Genomic DNA, 21,122 nt, shown 5'->3' on the forward strand with positions numbered 1-21,122 from the left:
TGGGATTGGTGTTTGGATATTAAACATAATAAATTTTCATGAACTTTTTATTATAAAAATAAAATAAAATTTAGAAAATAAAATAAAATACAATTTGTGTCCAGGTGACAGAGTTTGGCCACCCAGGGGAGGAATCAGTGCTTGGATAGGAAAAGCCGCTATGGCAGCTTGCAAGACTCCAGTTCCTGATCCTGTTCCCTTCCTGGGGACAATAGGCCCTTTGGTGGCTCCTGCAGTCTGGGGCCTGGATTGTGTCCACAAAGTTAACCTGCTGCCTCGACTATCTGGAGACACACTGGGCTTAAGCTGAATACCCGGCTCCTTCTTGGGAGTCAGAAAGGCCGGTTTCTGCCCGGGAATGTGCAGACATGTCAGTCCCACTAGGAACCAGAGCTGCTGCCATGGGTCCTCTGGGGTAGGAACACAGCAGGAAGCTTCTGTCTTTTCCTGGCCAGAGGTGGGAGGGAGCACAAATCCTAGGCAGCTGCCCAGGGCATCAACTCAACCCTACAGGGGCCATGGTCCCCTGTGGTCTAGCTCTGTTCTTCACTGTATGTAGCTATACAACAGTCTTCACGTGTGATTATAATATAATACACCACTCCTGTATTTCTTCAGGCACATTTCCGCACTGGAGTGGTCCTAAAGACCCCCCCACACACACACACACCACATCTTTACCTCAGACATCACTCATAACACATGGGACTATAGAATCCCAGGGGCAGGGGGAAATTTTTGCTATTTGAGCTCAATTTCTCCAAAACTGGGAAGGAAATGGAGCACATTTAATAAAAGTTACAGCTGACCCCTCGCCTGGGAACTGTTAAATTATATTATCAGTCACAGCAGAATATAATTCATTGCCAAAAACTGCATAAATAGTTCAAGAAACACTAAAGAGAATGTTAATAATGCAGTGGAAATTTAATTATGTAATATTTTGAGGGGTGTCAAAAATAAATAATTCATTCATCAATTAAAGAGGTATCTTTTTTACATGTAAAATACATAAGAAGTAAAAATAGAAAATCTGTCAGAAACAAAAACCATGGTACAATTATAAAAATCCAGGAATACAGAAAAATCTAACAACTATTAAAGAGTATAACAGTCAATCCACCCACAGACTTATCCTGACAATAATAAATGTGTATTTATCTATATTTGCCATGAGGTTTCAAACAAAAAAGAAAAATTGACAATCATTTCTTTTAAGAAAGCAATAAAGAAGTAGCTGAGCAGGAGATAAGTTTTAGTTTTTGCCCCTAAACCTTGAATGTAAAAGAACAACACTTAAAGAGTTTTCTTACCCTAATAAAAATTGGATTACACATCAGAGGTAGCAGTTGTACCAATCAGTTCAAACTAGTCAACAACCTTAACACTGCTTTGATGTCTGGCAATAAACTCATTATTTAAATTCTAAATATAAAGAACATTAAGTAAATAATATATTTAAGGGGTTTTAAGGCAACTTTAAGATTCTGGTCTAAGATCAACATTGCAACCCCTATAAATTCAAACTTTTCTACTGAGAAAGCATCACTTAACTCACTCTATTTATCTTAACACAGCCAAGTTTCAGACCACCTAATAGTCATCATTTTCCTAAATCCTTCTTATTCAACTGCCACAAGAACCAAAGAGGGGAACAAAATTGTATTTGGGTTTCTCCTAACTATGTTGACTATGTGCATCTGCCATTTGTCACATTAAGGAAAATTCAGCTATAAAAGAACCCTTGAAAAGAATAGCTAACATTAGGCTGTCCAAATTTTGCACCAGCTTAGTGAAATTTCCAAAATGTTTCCCTAAAGTCATGAGTCTTTGAAATATTTTCTTAACTAAATCACTGTGAGATACACAGTGACAAAGCTGTTCATGATTGGGTTTCAGTCATAAAATGTTCCAACACTCGTTTCAACCACCACCAATGTTCCCATTATCCCTCCTGCCATCCCCCACCCCCGCCTGTCTCTAGGCAGCCAGAAAGTCATAATTCTTAACTTTAACCACAGAGGCAGAGGTTAAAAATGAGCATATCATGGGGCCAGTGATGTGCCTCAAGTTATTAGGCCACTTGCATATTCGAAACCCTTAGTTCGAACTCCAATGCCTTGAGCCTGCTTTCACAGCTGGGTGTGGCTACAAAAACAAACAAAAAAAATAACACTTCAAGTTTCATGCTCCGGGGATATCTCAAGTGAGAGTGATGAGGTAGATTTCAGGTACCAACTTGTTTGCATCTCCAGAAATAATTGTGAAGTCACCATTGACAAGGATAATGCCTAGACAAATAAGTTAACTGATGTGCCCACAAATATATTTTTTTAATTAAAGAAGCAACCCTGTGTCTTTGAGAATAAGATAAGACTTGGGGGGAAATCAGACTTTTCCAGAAGGTTCCATGCCACTGACCTGAAATCCCCTTTGTTGTTCACCACCCTCTCCGGCGGGCAGTACTGAGCGGAGCTTTCTAACACCACAATGTCCACAGTTCTTGTGTTGTTCCCACGTTTGGTCTGGACATGACAGCCCCAATTCCCAGTTGATCCAGCCTGAATATTAGAAATGGTTAGGGCACTGCATGAAGAAAGATTTTAAAAAGAGAGAAAACGTGGTTAGGCAAAAAAGGGAGGCAACACAGCCTTTATCATACATCAATAGGTATAGTCTGAATTTACATGAGGGCCAAGCACGGTGCTTGCTAGATGAAAATAAATTTTAAAGCCTGATCTCTCCACGAAGAGCATCTGTATCAAGTCGAGGCCGGGGGAAAGGGACACTCAAAAGGCTAAGACAAGGGGCTGGAGCGATAGCACAGCGGGTAGGGCGTTTGCCTTGCACGAGGCCAACCCGAGTTCGTTTCCCAGCATCCCATATGGTCCCCTGAGTAATTCCTGAGTACAGAGCCAGGAATAACCCCTGTGCATCGCGCCAGGTATGACCCAAAAAGCAAAAAAAAAAAAAAAAAAGGCTAAGACAAGAGCTAAAAGCTCATGAACAAAACTCAATGTACATGATTCCTGAGATGGTTTACAAATAAGAGCAAGCGAAACACTGTCAGACAGGAGAGCAAAGCAAGGCAAGATGATTGGAGAAGCTTCAAAGTTACAACTACCTTCTCACATGCTATAGGAAATACCCACAGGTGAAATGCAGCTGATATTACAAAGGGTGAAACTAAAATAGTTAAGGTAAAATTTAGTATTTGAAAATTAAAATATCTCATAGGAAAAGGCTTCTCCTCAAAACAACTACAAGTCTCTTAAAAGGATTCAGTAGATTGTCAAGTATGGTTTGAGCAAAAGGGATTTTCCATGTAATGGGATACTTCCATTTATAAAGCAGCTATATTTCTAAATCAGCATCAATTTTAAAGATGAAATCATAACTAAATCATATTTAGTATAAATCCCATTAATGAAAAGCCAAATGTTGGGCTTTCAATTAACCTTTATTCTCCTCCCCCATGATCTCCAGTACACTTTGCTTTTATAGAGATACAAATGATAAAAAAAAAAATTAGTCATAAAGCATGTACCATTTTAATTAACTTACAAAATTATATCTTGAAGTTAGGTCACATTTTTTCTAGTCTCCTAAATCATTAATGACTACACAACAACAAAGTTTCTAATAAAGTCTTTGAGGGACTGTTACACTAAATCACAGAAAATATTTATAATCTTTACTAAGCTAGTAAATAAACCAATATACAATCATTAATGTATTCAAGATAAAGTGACACAGGAGTTTGACATTAAATGTAAATAACCAGGAAGACTGTCAAATCATTCTTTTCCATATAGCTCTAGTAAACTTGGAAGAAATATATTCAATTTTTTTCCCAGGCTGGTCTTGTGGGTCAGTAATAGAGCATGTGTGAAGCTCGGGTTCAATTTATGGCACCAAATCATTGCCATGAGCACCACTAGAAGCAATGCTTGAACACTGACTGACCTGGGAGCAGCCCTCAAATGCTGCAGAGTGCGCCCTCCTAAAAAATAAATAATAAATTTTGCTTTGGCAAAATATCATTCTCGAATCCCAAGGCTGGTGTACAGAACCTTCTCAAACTAGGTATCTGTTCTAAGATGCCCTGAACCCTAATACAAGGGTATTGATGACTGAATTAAAACCCTGTTGCATAACTACGCCCAACTAACATCAGAGCTATGTGTAGACCTAACCCACATTTTATTCTGTTTTAGCTTCAGAGACCAGAGATAGCAACAGACAGGGCACTGGCCTTGCACACCGCTCACTCGAGTTCAATCCCTGGCTCCCCAAATAGTCCCCTAAGGCTGGCCAGGAGTGAACTTGAGCACAGAACCAGGAGTAAGCACTGAGCACTTCGAGGCGTGAGGTCCAAAACAAAAACTAAACAAAAAATATGCATGTTTCGAGCTACTTTTCTCTTTGTGCTGCTAGGTGCTCAAAATTATTCTAACATCACAATCAGCCAGCTCACAAAATGCACGTTTAACACCGCCCCAGCATCCCCCAATGACACCAGCACAACAATGCCACATGATCTCATGTTGACACTAAACTGTGCGTGACGTGGTGTCCAATCAATGTCCAGGGTCACTATGCTTGCTCAAATACTTACAAGTGCCCTCTGCAAACTCACAGTGCTCCTGGGGAACACTCTGAAAATTACAGTTCTACTAGAACTTACAAATATCCTCTATAAAATTCAGCAATATCTTAAATATCTGAAACCAATTACTGAAAATTCACCTTCAAGGAAACTGACAAACTCTGATTTCTCTGATTTTTTTCCTAAGAAGGGTCAATGATATGAGGAAATCAATAAGATATCAGATGAGCAATTCAGCAAACACATACTCTTGTTGTTTTTTGAGGTGTTTTGTTCGGGGAGGGGTCCAGGAGGTTGATTTTTGAGCTAAACCAACAGTGCTCAGGGCTTAGTCCTGACTCTGTGCACAGACATCACTCCTGGTGGACCTCAGGGAACGTATGTGGTGCTGGGGAATCAAACCAAGGTCAGCCACATTCAAAGCAAGCACTTCACAGCCGTACTTTATCTCCTGTCTGGAGCACACACTTTCTTTTGCTACAGCATTATTATTTTTATGAGGCTAACTATAGGTAAAGAAATTTTCGGTCTGCGTATGAAAGATTTTCAATTCAATTGAAGTATCCAGACCATTAAGTAAAGTTGTTATCCTAAAAATTAACTTCTTTGTACTGCTATAATGAACTCAGATTAAAATATGATGCAGAAATTAATTTATAAAGTTAATCTAGTTACTCTATAGTCACACATTTTAGTTATAAATTAATTGAGCTTTTATTCAAAAGAGCTTATAATATCCTTCAAGTGTTATTTAGCATACCAATTATTATCTATATAAGAATCTGTTTAAAGCATATAATTTGATATATTGGTATATGTATACATATTTTCAAACTTTATAAATGATCACCATGGTAAAAATAATGAAACAATTAGAATTTCCTCACTGGAACTTAATAGATTTGAACAATGTCATCCCTTAATAAAGATACTCCACTTTCGGTAATTGCATTACAGCTCTGATCAAAGCAGTTTCCCTTCCATTAAGAAGTGTAAACTCCGAGCGCTGGAGAAATAGCAAAGGAAGTGAAGGTGCTGCGAGTTACCAACCTCAGTTCAATGCCCGGCATCCCATATGGTCCCAAGTACCACGAGGAGAGATCCCTGAGTACAGAGCCAGGAATAGGCCCTGAGCACTGCTGGCATGGCCCCAGCCCCATCACCACGCCCGCTTAAGGGAAAGATCAAAGGGCAGCAGACCTGCATGCTTAGCATGCAGGAGACCTGGCCTCCGTCCCCAGCACCTGTTCTCCTGAACACTGTTGACAGTAACGGCCCTGAACGCTACAGGCTGTGGCCCAAAAACCAGGAAGAAGAAAGGAATCAAACCTCTGAACAAACTATAAAAAGACAATTCCGCAGACTCATGGATTCACACATATAGACGTTAATCCAAAGCAGGCAGGAGGCAGAAAGAAATTAGCACAAGGAAGGGACTGGTGTGCTGGGGGACAAAAGAGGAAAAAAACTGGCATGGCTTTATCCGAGGGATACACCCTACTCAAACAGAAACTCACAATTTTACTGGCTGAAAACTTGAGGACAGAGGTAGGAAAGAACCTGGCAGGGAAAATGAAGCTCGGAAGATGGCAGCTCGCCACAGAGATGTCCCCAGACCCGTGCCGAGCTGATTTCACCAGGGGGCCTCAGATGGAGCAGGCGTTCTCTCCCCAACCCCATTGGCCACAAATCTCCAGAAGAAAAACTGGAAGAGGAGTATGGGCCATCCCTCCCCATCTCCCTGCCCAGCCCTTGTCCAAGCTGTCACACCCACGACCTGCCTCTGGGCACCATTTAAACACTTCATCGGCCAAGATCCAGAGACTCAAGAATGAATCTCAGAACACAGCAGCTCGCCACCAAGATGTCTCCAGAACCCAGTTATTTAAAGTTTTAGACATGACATCCATCCTACACTATTCATAATAAGCAATACAAAGTAAATTATTTAGCATCTGCCTGTGGGGCAGGCTTCAGTGGTGGTGAGAAAATTTGAAATAATGGTGGAGGGAAGGGGTAATGGTGGTAGGATTGGGTTGAAATAACTGAATGTTGTCAATTACTGTGAACAACTTTATGAAATATAAAATTGAAATAAAAAATGAAAATAAAATTGAAATAAAAAATAATACCCTTACTCGAGCCCAAATTTCTGGATATAAAATCCACTCAGGCACTGGGGGAATAGCTCAATGGCAGAGTACATGCCCAGGTGTGTAGTCCTAGGTTTAATCTCCAGTACCTCTACCCAGACAGGGCCTGGAAGCTACCCGTAGCGTACTCGATATGCCAATAACAGTAACAATAATGGTCCCCATTCCCCTGAACCTGAAAGAGCCCCCAATACACTATCGGGCTACAGTAGCACGAGACAGGGACAAATGGAGACACTACTGGCGCCCACTCAAGCAAATCGATGAACAACAGGATGACAGTGACACAGTGATACAGTGATACCTCTACCCAGACAAAACCCACCCAGGTCTCTAACGACCCTACGTCAATACAATGAGTAGGAGTATAGCAAGCAAACGTACATGCAGATTACCACTAAAAAAGGTGAGGTTGAACATACTAAGCACGAAAAGGATATGAACTGATTGTCTGCAAGAGAATCTAAGAGTCCAGAGCCAAGGATAAGCAATTTCTTTCTTCTCCTAAGGGTAGTTAGAAAATATTGTAGGCTCTGTTGGCCAAGGAGCAAGATGGAAAATCTTATGTAGATATAAAATCTAAAGAGCAACAGTTAAGTCTATAAGCAGCATTTCTAGTACTCGGGCCTAGCAGGTTAACTGGCTTCATAGCTATACTCTGACAACTTCTCTATAATAAGTCATATGCAAGGTTAAGGAAAAAAGCACACTATTACCAGATGGGGCTGGAGCGATAGCACAGCGGTAGGGTATTTGCCTTGCATGCAGCCAACCTGGGTTTCATTCCCCCACCCCTCTCAGAGAGCCTGGCAAGCTACCGAGAGTATCTCGCCCGACAGCAGAGCCTGGCAAGCTACCCGTGGCGTATTCAATATGCCAAAAATAGCAACAAGTCTCAAAATGGAGACGTTACTGGTGCCCGCTCGAGCAAATCGATGAGCAACAGGATGACAGTGACAGTAATTACCAGATGAATAATATTTTCTTTCATAAAAATAATATATAAACCATACTCAAGTAGTCAGTACTGAGAATCTCAAGATGTTAGTGTTAGCAGACAGTGATTTAAAGGCATCTACTATAAATGTTTTTATAGTAGAAAAAATGCTTTCTATAATAAATATAAAATTTATATAAAATTCTGTAGAACACTCTAGCCCCCAAATTCCCAAAGTCCCAATTCATAGCACTGTAGCACTGTTAACCGTTGCTCATCAATTTGCTCGAGCAGGCACCAGTAACATCTCCATTGTGAGACTTGTTGCTACTGTTTTTGGCATATTAAGTACGCCACAGGTAGCTTGCCAGGCTCTCTGAGAAGGACAGAGGAATCGAACCTGGGTGGCCACGTGCAAGGCAAATACCCTACCCACTGTGCTATGGCTCCAGCAATAGAGACTTGGGCTAGAGTCTCAATTTATCCACAATGAATTTGCTAATTTTTTCAAGGGATTTCTAGAAATTTGCTATTGTATTACTATAAGATTGACCCAGCAGAGAGTTTGTAAATTATAGATCTACCTTAAATACCCCCAAGTTCTAGCTTTAAGAAATGGGTAGGCAGGATATTTATGGCTATATACAAGTCCACAACCAACATCAGTCAGGGGGGAAAAACTGAAAGTCTTCCCTCTGAGATCAGGTACAGGGCAAGAAAGTCCACTTTCTCCACGGTTACTCTCAGTATCATCTTGGAAGTCCTCATCCCAACAATTAGACAAGAAATCAAAGGGATCCAAACTGGAAAATAAGAAGTTAAGCTGCTGTAATCTTGTAGATGACATGATAATATCCAGAGTTCCCTAAGAGCTCCACTAAAACACTCTCAGAAACAATAAAATAATTCAGCAGAGTATCAAGCTGCCAAACCAATACACAAAAATCTGTTGCATTTCTATATACAAATAATGACAAAAAAAAAGTTTTTCCAAAACAACAGCAAGTACCTAAGAATCAACTAAAAAGATGTTGAAGATTGCACACTGAAAACTATTAAGTCACTATTTAAAGAAGTGAAAGAGGACAATGGAGATGTAAAAAAAAATGCAAAATTATTTCTGTTTTTTCTGGACTGGAAACTTTAATGGATTGGGAAATATTCTGAGTCAGAAGAATGAATAGTGCCAAAATGACCTTTCTCATCAAAGCACTATAAAGAGTCAACATATCCCCATTAAAAGTCCAACAGTAGTCTTCAAGGACTTCTAGTAGAAAATGCTACTAGAATTTGTTTAGCATCAAAATTCTCCCAAAAAAAAACAAACCTGGTGCGGCCTCCTCACCTCATATCTCTTCATTCTCAGCAATGGAAAACAAATTACCAAACGCTTTCTTTTCAGCAGATCGACTTTAGGGGGGAGAAACTCCAAATCAATAATAGTGAATTTTTTGTTTAAATATTGAATGTAATCAAAGTAAAGTGAAAGTAAAGTGAAATCTACCAGTTACACATGCGGGGTGGGGGACTGGGGGGAAGGGGGGAGGTATATCGTGATTCTTGGTGGTGGAATATGTGCACTGGTGAAGGGATGGGTGTTTGAGCATTGTATAACTGAGACTTTAACCTGAAAGCTTTGTAACTTTCCACATGGTGAATCAATAAAAGAATTAAAAAAAAAAAACTTTGAACAAAAAGGTAAATGAGATAGATGTATTGCACTTCCTCACATTAAATGACACTACAGAGCTATACACTATATAGACACTATAGAGCAGAGCTCCCGCAGCCAAAGACCTCCGGAGCCTAGCCACAGCCATGCTCAAGGCCCCTCTCCACACGTCTGGAAGAGCCTCACACATGAAGGTACTGGCAGAGGAGCCCAGGTGTGTGGGACCCAGGGCTGAGACCTCCAAGCCTGATCGGATTAGGACTGGGCCTCTTCTATCCAGTTTTCCCACTTTCCAGTAGCTAGGCGGTCACACCCAGGGACTGCCCCCGGCACCGTGTAATCCCACCAATGACCAACATCCAGAGACTTAAAACCAAGCCCCCAGAAGTGACATCTTATAGCCTAGTTCTCCCTCTGGGAGAACCTGGCAAGCTACCAAGAGTTCCTGCCCACATTGGAGAGTCTCACAAACTCCCCACGGTGTATTCACATGCCAAAAACAGTAACAATGCTGAGTCTCATTCCCCTGACCCTGAAAGAGCCTCCAATGCGGCATCGTTGGGAAGGACGAGTAAAGAGAGGCTTCTAAAATCTCAGAACTAGGACGAATGGAGACATTACTGAGACCACTTGAGAAATTCCACAGTCAACAGGATGATGATGATGATGATGGTGATGATGAAGATGATGATGATAGAGCTATAATAATACTGTGTGAGATTGTAATAAAGACAGATTTTCAAACCAATAGAATTGACAGCTCGTAGATAAGCCCTCAAAGTTATGGACAGTTTGATCTATGACAAAGAAACTGGGTGCATAAAACAGAATAAAATCCTTTCAACAAACAGTTCAGAGAAAACTGTATATCCACTAACAAAAAAAAAAGTATGACAGGATCCTTATCTCATACCATATGCAAAAATTAATTCAAAGTGGATTCATAAACCTCAAAGGAGAACTCAAGGTGAATTAAAGTAGAATCCAGAAAATACACTGAGAAAAACACTAGCATCTCCGTATCTCAGGATATGGAGCTCAGATAGGTTTGACTTCACTGGAAAAGAAAACAAAAATAAAAATAAACAAATGGGGCTGTATCAAACTAAAAAGGTTTTGCAGAACAAAAGAAACTGAGGCTAAAAATAAAAAGATATGCTATAGAACTGGAGAAAATATTAGCTACCATATCTCATATGAAGGGCTAATGCCTCAAACATACAAGGCCCACACAAAGCTCAAACAACAGCAATAACAAAAAACATATAACCCCATCAAAAAATGGGGAGAGGAGATGAACAGACACTTCAGAGAAAAAAAAAAAACATATACAGAAAGCCTGTAGGCTAAGAGATAGAAAGTGTTTACTGACTGTAGCAGGGAACTACAAGTCAAAACATTGAGTTATTCACACCACTGAGAACCACATATATCCGGAAAAAAAAAAAAAAGAAGAAGAAAGGAAATAACCACTGATGCTGGTGGGATCTGGTTCAGTCTTTATGGAAAACAGTACACAGACTTTACAAAATGAACAGTTTCCATCTGAGCCAATGATGCCACTTCTTGATATTTACCCCCCAAACACAAAATTAGCAGAAAAGATACACACACCTATGTGTATTGCTATGCTTAGTACAAAAAGCCAGGATATGGAAACAACCCAAATGTCCAAAAACAGACAAGTGGATACAGAAGATGCAATAATATATACACAATGGAATGTCATACAGCTAGCAAAGAAAAGAGAAAGACTTGTGGTCCACTGCAATTTGGATGGGTCTTGAGGGCACAGTGTTAAATGAATTCAGTCAAAAGCAAAGGATAAATACTGAATAACCTCACTCATCTCCAGTATAGAAAGAAACAATAGGGTATGGAATAATGATAAACTTTTGTCCTTTGGTTGCGGAACTGGGATTACTAAGAACTAGATGGAAGGAATTAGAGGGGAGAAAGGGATAAACTAGAAGGAACTCAAAGATGGTGGTGGACTGGGCACCTCTAGGAATAAAGGTTCAGTAACTGTGTACATCAAAACTAAAAACATTAACACTATTGTAAACATGTGCCCAGTTGACTTAAAAAATCTTTCAAAAAAGAAAAAGAAATAAGTAAAATGGAAATTGGAAGAGAAGAAACAAAGAAATAGTGAATTTCTACCGAGTAAAACTTTACTAAAATAAAATGTATGATGAGTGAAAATATCTCATATATTTTAATCTCTTTTTTTAACCTGGTGTGAAAACTTCATTCAAATTGACTATTTAGAAGCTCACACCTTTTTTTCCTGGAGCTGGAAAAATGGAAGTGTCTAAAAATATAATATTAATCATAAGACAGTGAGAAGTATGTGATTCATAAAAGTAAAAGCATGAATTAGCAGCATAAAAGTCTAGCAGGGAAATTTTATATTTTCTTTCATCCTAAAATCTTCAAAAATCTTCAAGCAAAAAGTCTCTAAAACCACCTTTATGATTTTTTCCTCTTAAATCTTGATGGACAAAGGCAGCTATTTAATTTCAGAAGATGAGCATCAATGGGGAAAATGCCAAATGCTTGAATTTTTTAATGCAAGAAAATAAAATATTAATGTGAAGTCCAACTAAACAGCTCAGTTCTTAAACAATAATTAAGATTTACAGAGACAATTCCTCATCTACAAAAGGTTACCTGGCAATCAAGGAGCAGTTGTGAATCATGTTCTTTTCAACAAAGATACCTTGCGATTCGTCAGTTTCAACTATCCGCCCATCCTGGTACCATAACACTTGCATGTCCTGATCAATATATGAAGCCATGCACTGGAAGGGAAGGCTGTCTCCTTCGAACACGACTTGGCGATGAGATGGAGTCATGTAGAAAGATGGTAATTCAAGGGGAGGATCTAGGCACAGTAAAGCCAAGACCGAGATTACAGTCCAGAAATGAATTGGAACGATTTCAATGAAAATGTGAGAGACAGATATTTTTCACTAACCAGCAGCCTCGTTCTAGCTAGTTCCTACAAGGCTGCTCCTGGATTATATGGGACCCAACTGAAAAGAAGATCAAGTAAAGTGAAAATGAATCCGTTTCACAATCTGACCATGCATGGGAGGTATTCCTCTTTGGTGGTATCATAGGATACTGTATGAGCACAAAGTGAATACTCAAATAAGAAATAAGTTGCAATGTGGGATTTAAACTTCCAGAATGAAACTGATAATGTAAACGCTAACATAGACACAATTTAAAATACACTTAATATTACCTTCAGTTAGTTTCTGGTTATAAAAGTAATGCATACTTCTCGTAGAATATTTGGAATATTATAGAATATTGCAACATACAAAGAGAAACATCTTCTAAAATCCCAGAACTTATGATCATTTTCAAAAAGCTATACATATTTCTTCCCAGTCAAAAAAAAAGAGGTTGGGGGGAGTTGTAAATACACACAGAAATGTGTATAAGTAACATGGGTTAACTAATTGCTTTTATTTAGTTTATTTCTCTAACATGACAATTCTACTTTTCATAGTTCACTGAACTCTGGTCAAAACACAGAAAAAAATGAAAATAATACACCAAAGTACCTGACACTTTTGACTATCAAGTGGTAAGAATATAAGCATCGTTTGCCCCACGCCGGCTAACGGAGGAAATAACCTTCCTTCTTGGTCTCTCTCCCCTCCGGGAGAAGGCGTGGTGTCCGACATTTTGCGGGTCCGTTGAGAAGGTATGAACTTTCGCGCGAAAAAAAAAAAAAAAATGTGTGCTTTGAACTTGAAACAGCCGCGGGATACAGGGCCAGCCCCAGTCGGGGCCCGTGCTCGGCTCCGGCAGGCCGGGTTTTCGGCCCCGGCGCCCATGCCCCTGCAGAGCCGGTGGATGTGGAACAAGCGGGAACCAGAGACAGCTTTAGGAATTGGGTTTCCAGCAAGTGCTTGCACCCATGTATGGAGACTGTGAACTAACTTTGGCTACATGCTGTTCCAGGAAAAATGATTCATTTTGAAACTTAAATCTTCGAGGACTTAATTACTATAATACAGAAATTGTAAACCGCGCGGCCGCTACTGCGGCCGCGCAACATTTTATCTCTTCATTCTCATCAATGGAAAACTTATTATCAAATATTTCCCTATTAATAGAGCTGTACTCTTAGGGGATAAATTCCAACAAAAATAGTGAGTCTGTTTTGAAACTCTAACAGCAATAGTGAGTTATGTGGTGAAATCTGAAATGTAATCAAGGTAAAGAGAAAAGGAAGTGAAATTATCACTCACCTACGGGTGTGGGTTGGGGGTTGAGGGGTGGGATGTATACTGTTTTTTTTTTTCTTTTGTCTGTTTGTCTGTTTTGTTTTTGCTTTTGTTTTTGTTTTTATTGGTGGTGGAATATGGGCACTGGTGAAGGGATGGGTGCTTGAGGATTGTGTAACTGAGATATAAGCCTGAGAACTTTGTAACTTTCCACTTGGTGATTCAATAAAATAAATTAAAAAAAAAAATAAAGAACAATGCAGTGTCAAAAAAAAAAAAAAAGAATATAAGCATCGGGGTTTTTTTTATGCTTCTTTTCATTTTCATTTCCTAAGTTGTAGAGAGGTACAACTGACAAAACTACAGGATGCTCAAAGTGCCAGTTTGGTATACATTCACACTATTTCCTTTCATAAATCTTAATTTTCACCTACTGAGTATATTGAACTTGTGAAGTAACTAATAACAAAGAGAAAAAGGAAAACTGGACAGACTGTTTCTTTCCAAACACACGAATGAATTAGAACCTGTATTATTTTAAGAACTGTTCATTCTTTATGTGCATTTTTAAATTTTCATCAAGCCTCCAGATTATTTTTCAAAATTGTTAATTTCAATATGATTTCACTAAATAGGTGTATTATAAGTGACTGAATCAATTACCCATTTTTGAGAATTCTAGGTATGCATATATACAAAGTGTGAAGATTTACATGCGTAGTTGATCCTTTCCTAATGATCATTTCCTAAATTCTCTAGAATATAACCTCTACTTGACTTACATTATTCTTTATCAAACTTTGCCAATCCGTTAACACTAATAAATACTTACTGCTAAACTATACTTCAGAAAGATCCTATCCGAGGCCGGAGCTATAATAGAGTGGGTAAGACTTTTGTCTTGCATGTAAATCAACCTGGGTTCAATTCCTGGCAATGCCATATGGTCCCCCAAGTCTGCCAGGAGTAATCCCTGAGTGCAAAGCAATAATAAGTCCTGAGTAGTTCCTGGTGTGACCCAAAAGCTAAAAAATAATAATGATAAAAAAACTTAAAGAAAACCCTCCTACATTCATACTCCTAGCAACAATGATTCCATCCTAAGATTTTATTCTATTAACAAAGTTGCAAATTTGCATTCTCCTCTAAAACATGTTTTTATAAAGAAAGCTATTCAGAGATCTAACAAACACCTATCAAAAAAATTTAAAAATGAACATAAACTGACTTAACTTGGCATAAACAAAACATTAACACATCCATGCAGATTCATGATTACATACTGGGCTCTGTACAAGAGTGTGGAGAATTTTACAACCTGTCAAGAAAAATGAAGCGAGCAAATAAGCTGGTAAGCATTGTATTTTACTTTCTCCCTTACCGCACGTTAACAGCTCCTGCCTCACCCCTGTGACAGGCTGGGCCTGCAGAGACTTAGGGTAAACACAGCGCGTGTCCCGAACGGTGATGTTCCTCTCCTTGACCCAACGATGCATCCATAATATGTTACAATCGCACAGAAGATACTCAGTCTGAAATTCCCTGCAACATGACAAGAGACAGTGTGAGTGAAAGCCAAGGGCACACTTGATCATACACCAGGGTTGGCTTGGGTTGGCAAACACGCGGCCACTCACCCTCACCGCGTCCCCGCATAGATGCAAACTCCTTTCCCATGAGTTCCTTTCCAATGAGATGATGGGCAGAGTCTGACCAGAGTCTGACCCCAGCACTCTGCCTTACTGCCCCAAGCAGTGATGCTACTTTTTAGCAAAACTGGTGTGCACACAACATCATCCTTTTTCGTGCAATGGGTTCCTTCTTCCCAGAATCCTGCACTCTCAAATCTCCATCCTTTTTGTCTATAACTCTCTGCCCACTTAAATGAGTCAGAAGGAGAGGGACAGAGAGAATGACTGCATTCACATTTGTGGTATATAAAAAAATATGTAGTAGAAGACTAATATCCACGGCCAGGGAAAACAGGCTAGGAGGATGGTTCAATGGTTGGAATCAATCACAAATGTGTGATGTGGCGGGTAGGTAAGACAGAGAAGGTATGACAATAGTAACTCGGAATGATCATGCTGGACAAGAACTGAGTGTTTATTTATTTTATTTTATTTTTTTTTTTTTTGCTTTTTGGGTCAGACCCAGCGATGCTCAGGGGTTACTCCTGGCTCTGCACTCAGGAATTACTCCTGGCGGTGCTTGGGGGACCATATGGGATGCCGGGGATCGAATCCGGGTCGGCCACGTGCAAGGCGAACGCCCTACCCGCTGTGCTATCGCTCCGGCCCCAAACTGAGTGTTTAAAGTAGGTAAAGGAAGGGATATTCCTGATAACCTTTCAGTATTGTTGTGCAACCTGCAAGGCCCAAAGGGGGGGAGGGTGAAAGAGAGGAGGGGGCTGGAGGGTGAAGGGAGGGAAACTGGGGACACGGGTACTGGGAAATGCATAATGGTAGGAGATTGGGTGTTGGAACACTGTATGACTGAAACCTAATCATAAACAGCTTTGTAAGGGTCTACTTCAAAGTGATTGAATTTAAAAAAAAAAAACACATTTGAAATTAAAAATAAACAAAAATTTGAAAACTTAATTAAAGATATAGATAAATAATAAATAAACTCTGTCCACACATTGTAAGGCATGAGGGACTAATGTTGCATACTGAAGTTTCCTGTGCATTTTCCAGCATCTTTGCAATATTCTGCAGCAGAATGCACTACATAACTCTTTCTCATACTCATGTCTGTCTCACAAAAGTATAAACTCCAGTGAGGATCCTGTGTGACGTTTTCATTATATACAAAGTCAATACTACAGATATTTACAGACCTCAGAGATACTGGTCAAAATTACATATAGGAGAGGGGCCGGAGTGACGACAGTACAGCTGACCCGGGTTTGATTCTCGGCATCCCCTGAGGACCATCAGGATTAATTCCTGAGTGCAGAGCCAGAAGTAGGCCCTGAGCATGGCCAAGTGTAGCTCCAAACACAAACAAACAAATGAAACAAGAATGCCTCATAATCCATATGAAAGAACCAGCGGAATTATCTTTATTTGAATCCCAAAATTGTATAATTGGCACTTCCAAGAAACAAAGAGGGAATTCTCCAGAGACTGGCTAGAAGCACTAGAATTTTGTGACTAAGGAAACACTCGTGAGCTACACAAGGACCAAGTCCAACTAACTCCAATAAACTCCAACTAACAACTCCCAAACTAACCAAATCCAACTAATAAATGCCGACACCATTCTCTTCCCACCTGGGGAAATTACCTCACAGGACAGAACAGAAGCAGCACCAAGATGGAATGCAGGGGTTGGAGCCATAGCACAGCGGGTAGGGTGTTTGCCTTGCACACAGCCAACCCAGATTCAATTCCCAGCATAACATATGGTCCCCTGAGCACCGCCAGGAGTGATTCCTGAGTGCAAAGCCAGGAGTAAACCCTGTGCATCACCTGGTGTGACCCAAAAGGAAAAAATAAAAAAGATGGAATGCATTGGTCAAGGAGGCAGTTCAAAGGGCGGGAGCGCATGCATGGGACCCACAACTCCCCATGTTGATCCTCAGCTGGGACCACCCCTGGGGAATCACAGGCTGTGGCAAGGCGGCCGCCAGAGCCAGGGTGGAGCACTCAAACCATCAGGTTTACATGGTCTCACTGCACAAGGCTGGGAGTGGTGCCCCATGCCCCCAAAGTAAATGCAATAAACAAGCGGCAAAGAGCAAAGAGCAAAGGGATGAGTCAGTTCTTCTAATAAGCTGTGTTCCCGCTTTCATCTCACTGGTTTTTCTAGGGGTGGCGCCAGAACGCAGGCAGGCTAAAATAAATGTGAGAACAAGAGAGAAAAGAGTGGGCACCGAAAATGTCTCCACTGTGAGACTTGTTACTGTTTTTTGGCATATCGAATATGCCACGGGGAATCTGCACCATCACTCACTTAGTTAAACTGTTTAAGGTAGGATTGTAGGTAACAGAGCCAACTCTAAAATTACACAACATTGTATAAATTAGGATCTTTTGGTGATTTCATAAAGCAGACGTTCTTTTAAACCTTCCTAGAAATGTCAGTAATAACTTAAGTTGTGAATTTGGTGTGGAAAAGAGAACACAGGGAAAAATAAATTGTTTTACCTATGATATGTTCTTAACCATAAATTCTTCACAAGGCGGGATATTTATACTTAGAGGATTTAATTAGACAAACAACAAATAAATGGGGCTGGAGCGATAGCACAGCGGGGAGGGCATTTGCCTTGAACGCGGCAGACCGGGGTTCAATTCCCAGCATCCCATATGGTCTCCTGAGCACCACCAGGAGTAATTCCTAAGTGCAGAGCCAGGAGTAACCCCTGTGCATCATCAGTGTTACCCAAAAAACAAAACATTAACAACAACAACAACAATAATTTCACATTGAAAACAAAGACAAAAAGGAAGAATTATCCATTCATCAATTCCAAATATAATTTAGTAATGCAGTACTCCAAGGTAAGACAACGGTGCCCTAGTCAAAAATATATTATTAAAGCTTATGGTACATTTTTCCAAAGTGAATAAAAGCATTCAAGTGAGAGTCTAATTTTCAGAAAATAAAAAAATTTCCCCCATGAAGTCCTTTATGCCACATAAGAACTGTTTTTAATTTTCAAAATCTATGCTGTATTTCTCAAAACTAGTGAACAACCACAACAACAACAAAAATCTTACTTACAAAAACCGTAATGAGCCAAGATAATCAAAAGTTCCTTGAGATAATGAAGAAAATAAATTCCCGGAAAGGTTTCTGGAAAATAAAGACAGAGTTTCACTTTAAATAGATACTACCAATTTTGCATCATTTTACAATAATGCTTATTTGTTAAAAGTGTGAATTTAAAGATGTTCTAACAATTTGTAGAAATTGCTTGAAACCATGTTAAAGCAATAGCTAGGGGTATTTGCTGCAAGGTTGAAAAAGGAATTTGTTCTTAGCCTTATAGGAAATAACAAACAAAACGGCAGGTTTTTTCCTGTCAATGAGTGAACCTGAAGGTTTCCTTACTGAATTAGATCCTGAGACACACTCCTGTTGCAACTAGAACTACGCTTCATGTCTGTACTAGGCATTATTTAAGAAACTGAAAATATAAAAAAAAAGGAGGTAAGAAAAGGAAGGATATAAAAGATGAGTGGCCACACACACACCAGTGTAAAAAATGTGAGCAGAGAGCAAAGGCCCAGGGTTGAAAATGCGCATTGGGGACTCAATTCACTGTCAGAGCCAGCCAGGCAAATGACTACCTAGCCTCCCCATCATCAAAGGGCTTTAATAAATACCCACACCCCAGGAGGGCTTTGCTTGAATTAAAACTCAGAACACACTGCACTGCAATTTGAATCCTTTGACACATCCATGAAGATTTCACCTGCCCATCTCCTCCAGACTCTGCTAGGAGCTCCAGGAGGGGAGAGAACTGTGGATCTTGGGGCTGGAGTGATAGCCCAGCGGGTAGGGCATTTACCTTTCATGCATCCCATGGGGTCCCCTAAGCACTGCCAAGCACTTTCCCATGCATCCCATGGGGTCCCCTAAGCACCCCTAAGCACTTTCCTGAGTGCAAAGACAGGAGTAACCCCTGAGCATTGCCTGTATGACCCAAAAATCAAAAAAAAAAAGTTTCAGGGAGAGAGAGAAAAAGGGGGGAGGGGAGAGAGAGAACTGTGGGTCTTCATTAATAGGGTACTGGAGCAATAGCACAGCGGGTAGGGCGGTAGGGCGTGCCTTGCACATAGCAGAACACCCGGGTTCGATTCCTCCATTCCTCTCAGAGAGCACGGCAAGCTACCCATGTCGTCTTCAATATGCCAAAAACAGTAACAAGTCTCACAATGACGTCGTTACTGGTGCCTGCTCAAGCAAATCAGTGAACAACGGGATGACAGTGCTACCTCTGACATCTAGTAGCATGTTGTGGTATACAGTAGCACTACACCACTGTCGTCCCATTGTTCACAGATTTGCTTGAGCAGGCACCAGAAATGTCTCCATTGTGAGACTTGTTGTTACTGTTCTTGGCATATTGAATACGCCACGGGGAGCTTGCCAGGCTCTAGTGTGTGGGCGGGATACTCTCGGTAACTTGCCAGGCTCTCTGAGAGGTGCGAGGAATCGAACCAGGGTCAATCGCATGCAAAGCAAATGCCCTACCCGATGTGCTATATAATGTGCCCAATACTGGGCTGAAGGATGGCAACATGGAGATCATATCTGGAAAAGCATTCTACACCAGAATGGGCCTGAGGGTGCTGGGAGAAGGGCGTGCTCCAACCCCACCACCTGTTCTACACTGTGACTCTACCAAGAACCGGGAGCAAAACACCCTTCAATGAGAAGACAATACGCGACAAAGGATCATCCTCCAACAACTAACACACAATGACTTTCATGAAAGCATCCTGGACTGCTGTTTACAAATCTCTTAAAAAGAGCTTCTTTTTTTTCCATTTTAATGCTTTAGTGAGGTATGATTAAACATGTAATATTAGTTTCAGGTAAACATAGATGTAAAAATGTGATGTTTATACGGAATTCAAAATGCTCACCACAATAAGCCAAATTAACATTAATCATCATATGTAAACTTTTTATTTTGAGATGAAGACTGTTAAGATCTATTCTCTTGGCAATTTTCAATTATACCGCAGAGCGCTTGTTTTATGGACGTAGAGCTGGGTTTATCCCAGTGCCTCAAAGATGTGAGGTCCAGCTCTCTAGCACTGGGCTATAGCCCCAGCTACTCGATGCAGTATCACTAAACGTGACTACCTCCCTGTACCCACATCTCATGACTATGCATTTTGCAAATGGAGTCTGTATCTTTTTTTTTTATTTTATTTTTTTTTATTATTTTTTTTAATTTATTTATTTTTAATTAGAGAATCACCGTGAGGGTACAGTTACAGATTTATACACTTTTGTGCTTATACTTCCCTCATACAAAGTTCGGGAACCCATCCCTTCACCAGTGCCCATTCTCCACCACCCGTAAACCCAGTGTCCCTCCCACCCTCCCCAATCCCATCTCCCCCCCACCCCACCCTGCCACTGTGGCAAGGCATTCCCTTCTGTTTTCTCTCTCTAATTAGCTGTTGTGGTTTGCAATAAAGGTGTTGAGTGGCCGCTGTGCTCAGTCTCTAGCCCTCATTCAGCCCGTAACTCCCTTCCCCCACATGGCCTTCGACTACAATGTAGTTGGTGATCGCTTCTCTGAGTTGACCTTTCCCCGGAACGTGAGGCCAGCCTCGAAGCCATGGAGTCAACCTCCTGGTACTTATTTCTACAGTTCGTGGGTGTTAGTCTCCCACTCTGTTATTCTATATACCATAGATGAGTGCAATCTTTCTATGTCTGTCTCTCTCTTTCTGTGGAGTCTGTATCTTTTGAACCCTATTCATCTATTTCCTGAGCCCTGCCTCTGGCTGACTCCAATATATTCTCTGTC

General features: G+C 40.4%; 1 protein-coding gene across 1 annotated transcript in view; it reads right to left on the minus strand.

The window, feature by feature from the left end:
- The window catches only part of ADGRA3 (adhesion G protein-coupled receptor A3), a 123,106-nt gene that overhangs the window by 45,397 nt on the left and 56,587 nt on the right, over positions 1-21,122 (minus strand). Inside the window, exons 5-8 of the mRNA XM_055140310.1 lie at positions 18,353-18,424; positions 15,000-15,160; positions 12,045-12,258; positions 2,422-2,586 (exon numbers count right to left, since the gene is read on the minus strand). Coding sequence (XP_054996285.1) covers positions 2,422-2,586; positions 12,045-12,258; positions 15,000-15,160; positions 18,353-18,424 — 612 coding nt within the window. The remainder of the gene's footprint in view (positions 1-2,421; positions 2,587-12,044; positions 12,259-14,999; positions 15,161-18,352; positions 18,425-21,122) is intronic.

This window comes from Sorex araneus, chromosome 5 (genome assembly GCF_027595985.1).
Source record: "Sorex araneus isolate mSorAra2 chromosome 5, mSorAra2.pri, whole genome shotgun sequence".
NCBI classification, from domain to species: domain Eukaryota; kingdom Metazoa; phylum Chordata; class Mammalia; order Eulipotyphla; family Soricidae; genus Sorex; species Sorex araneus.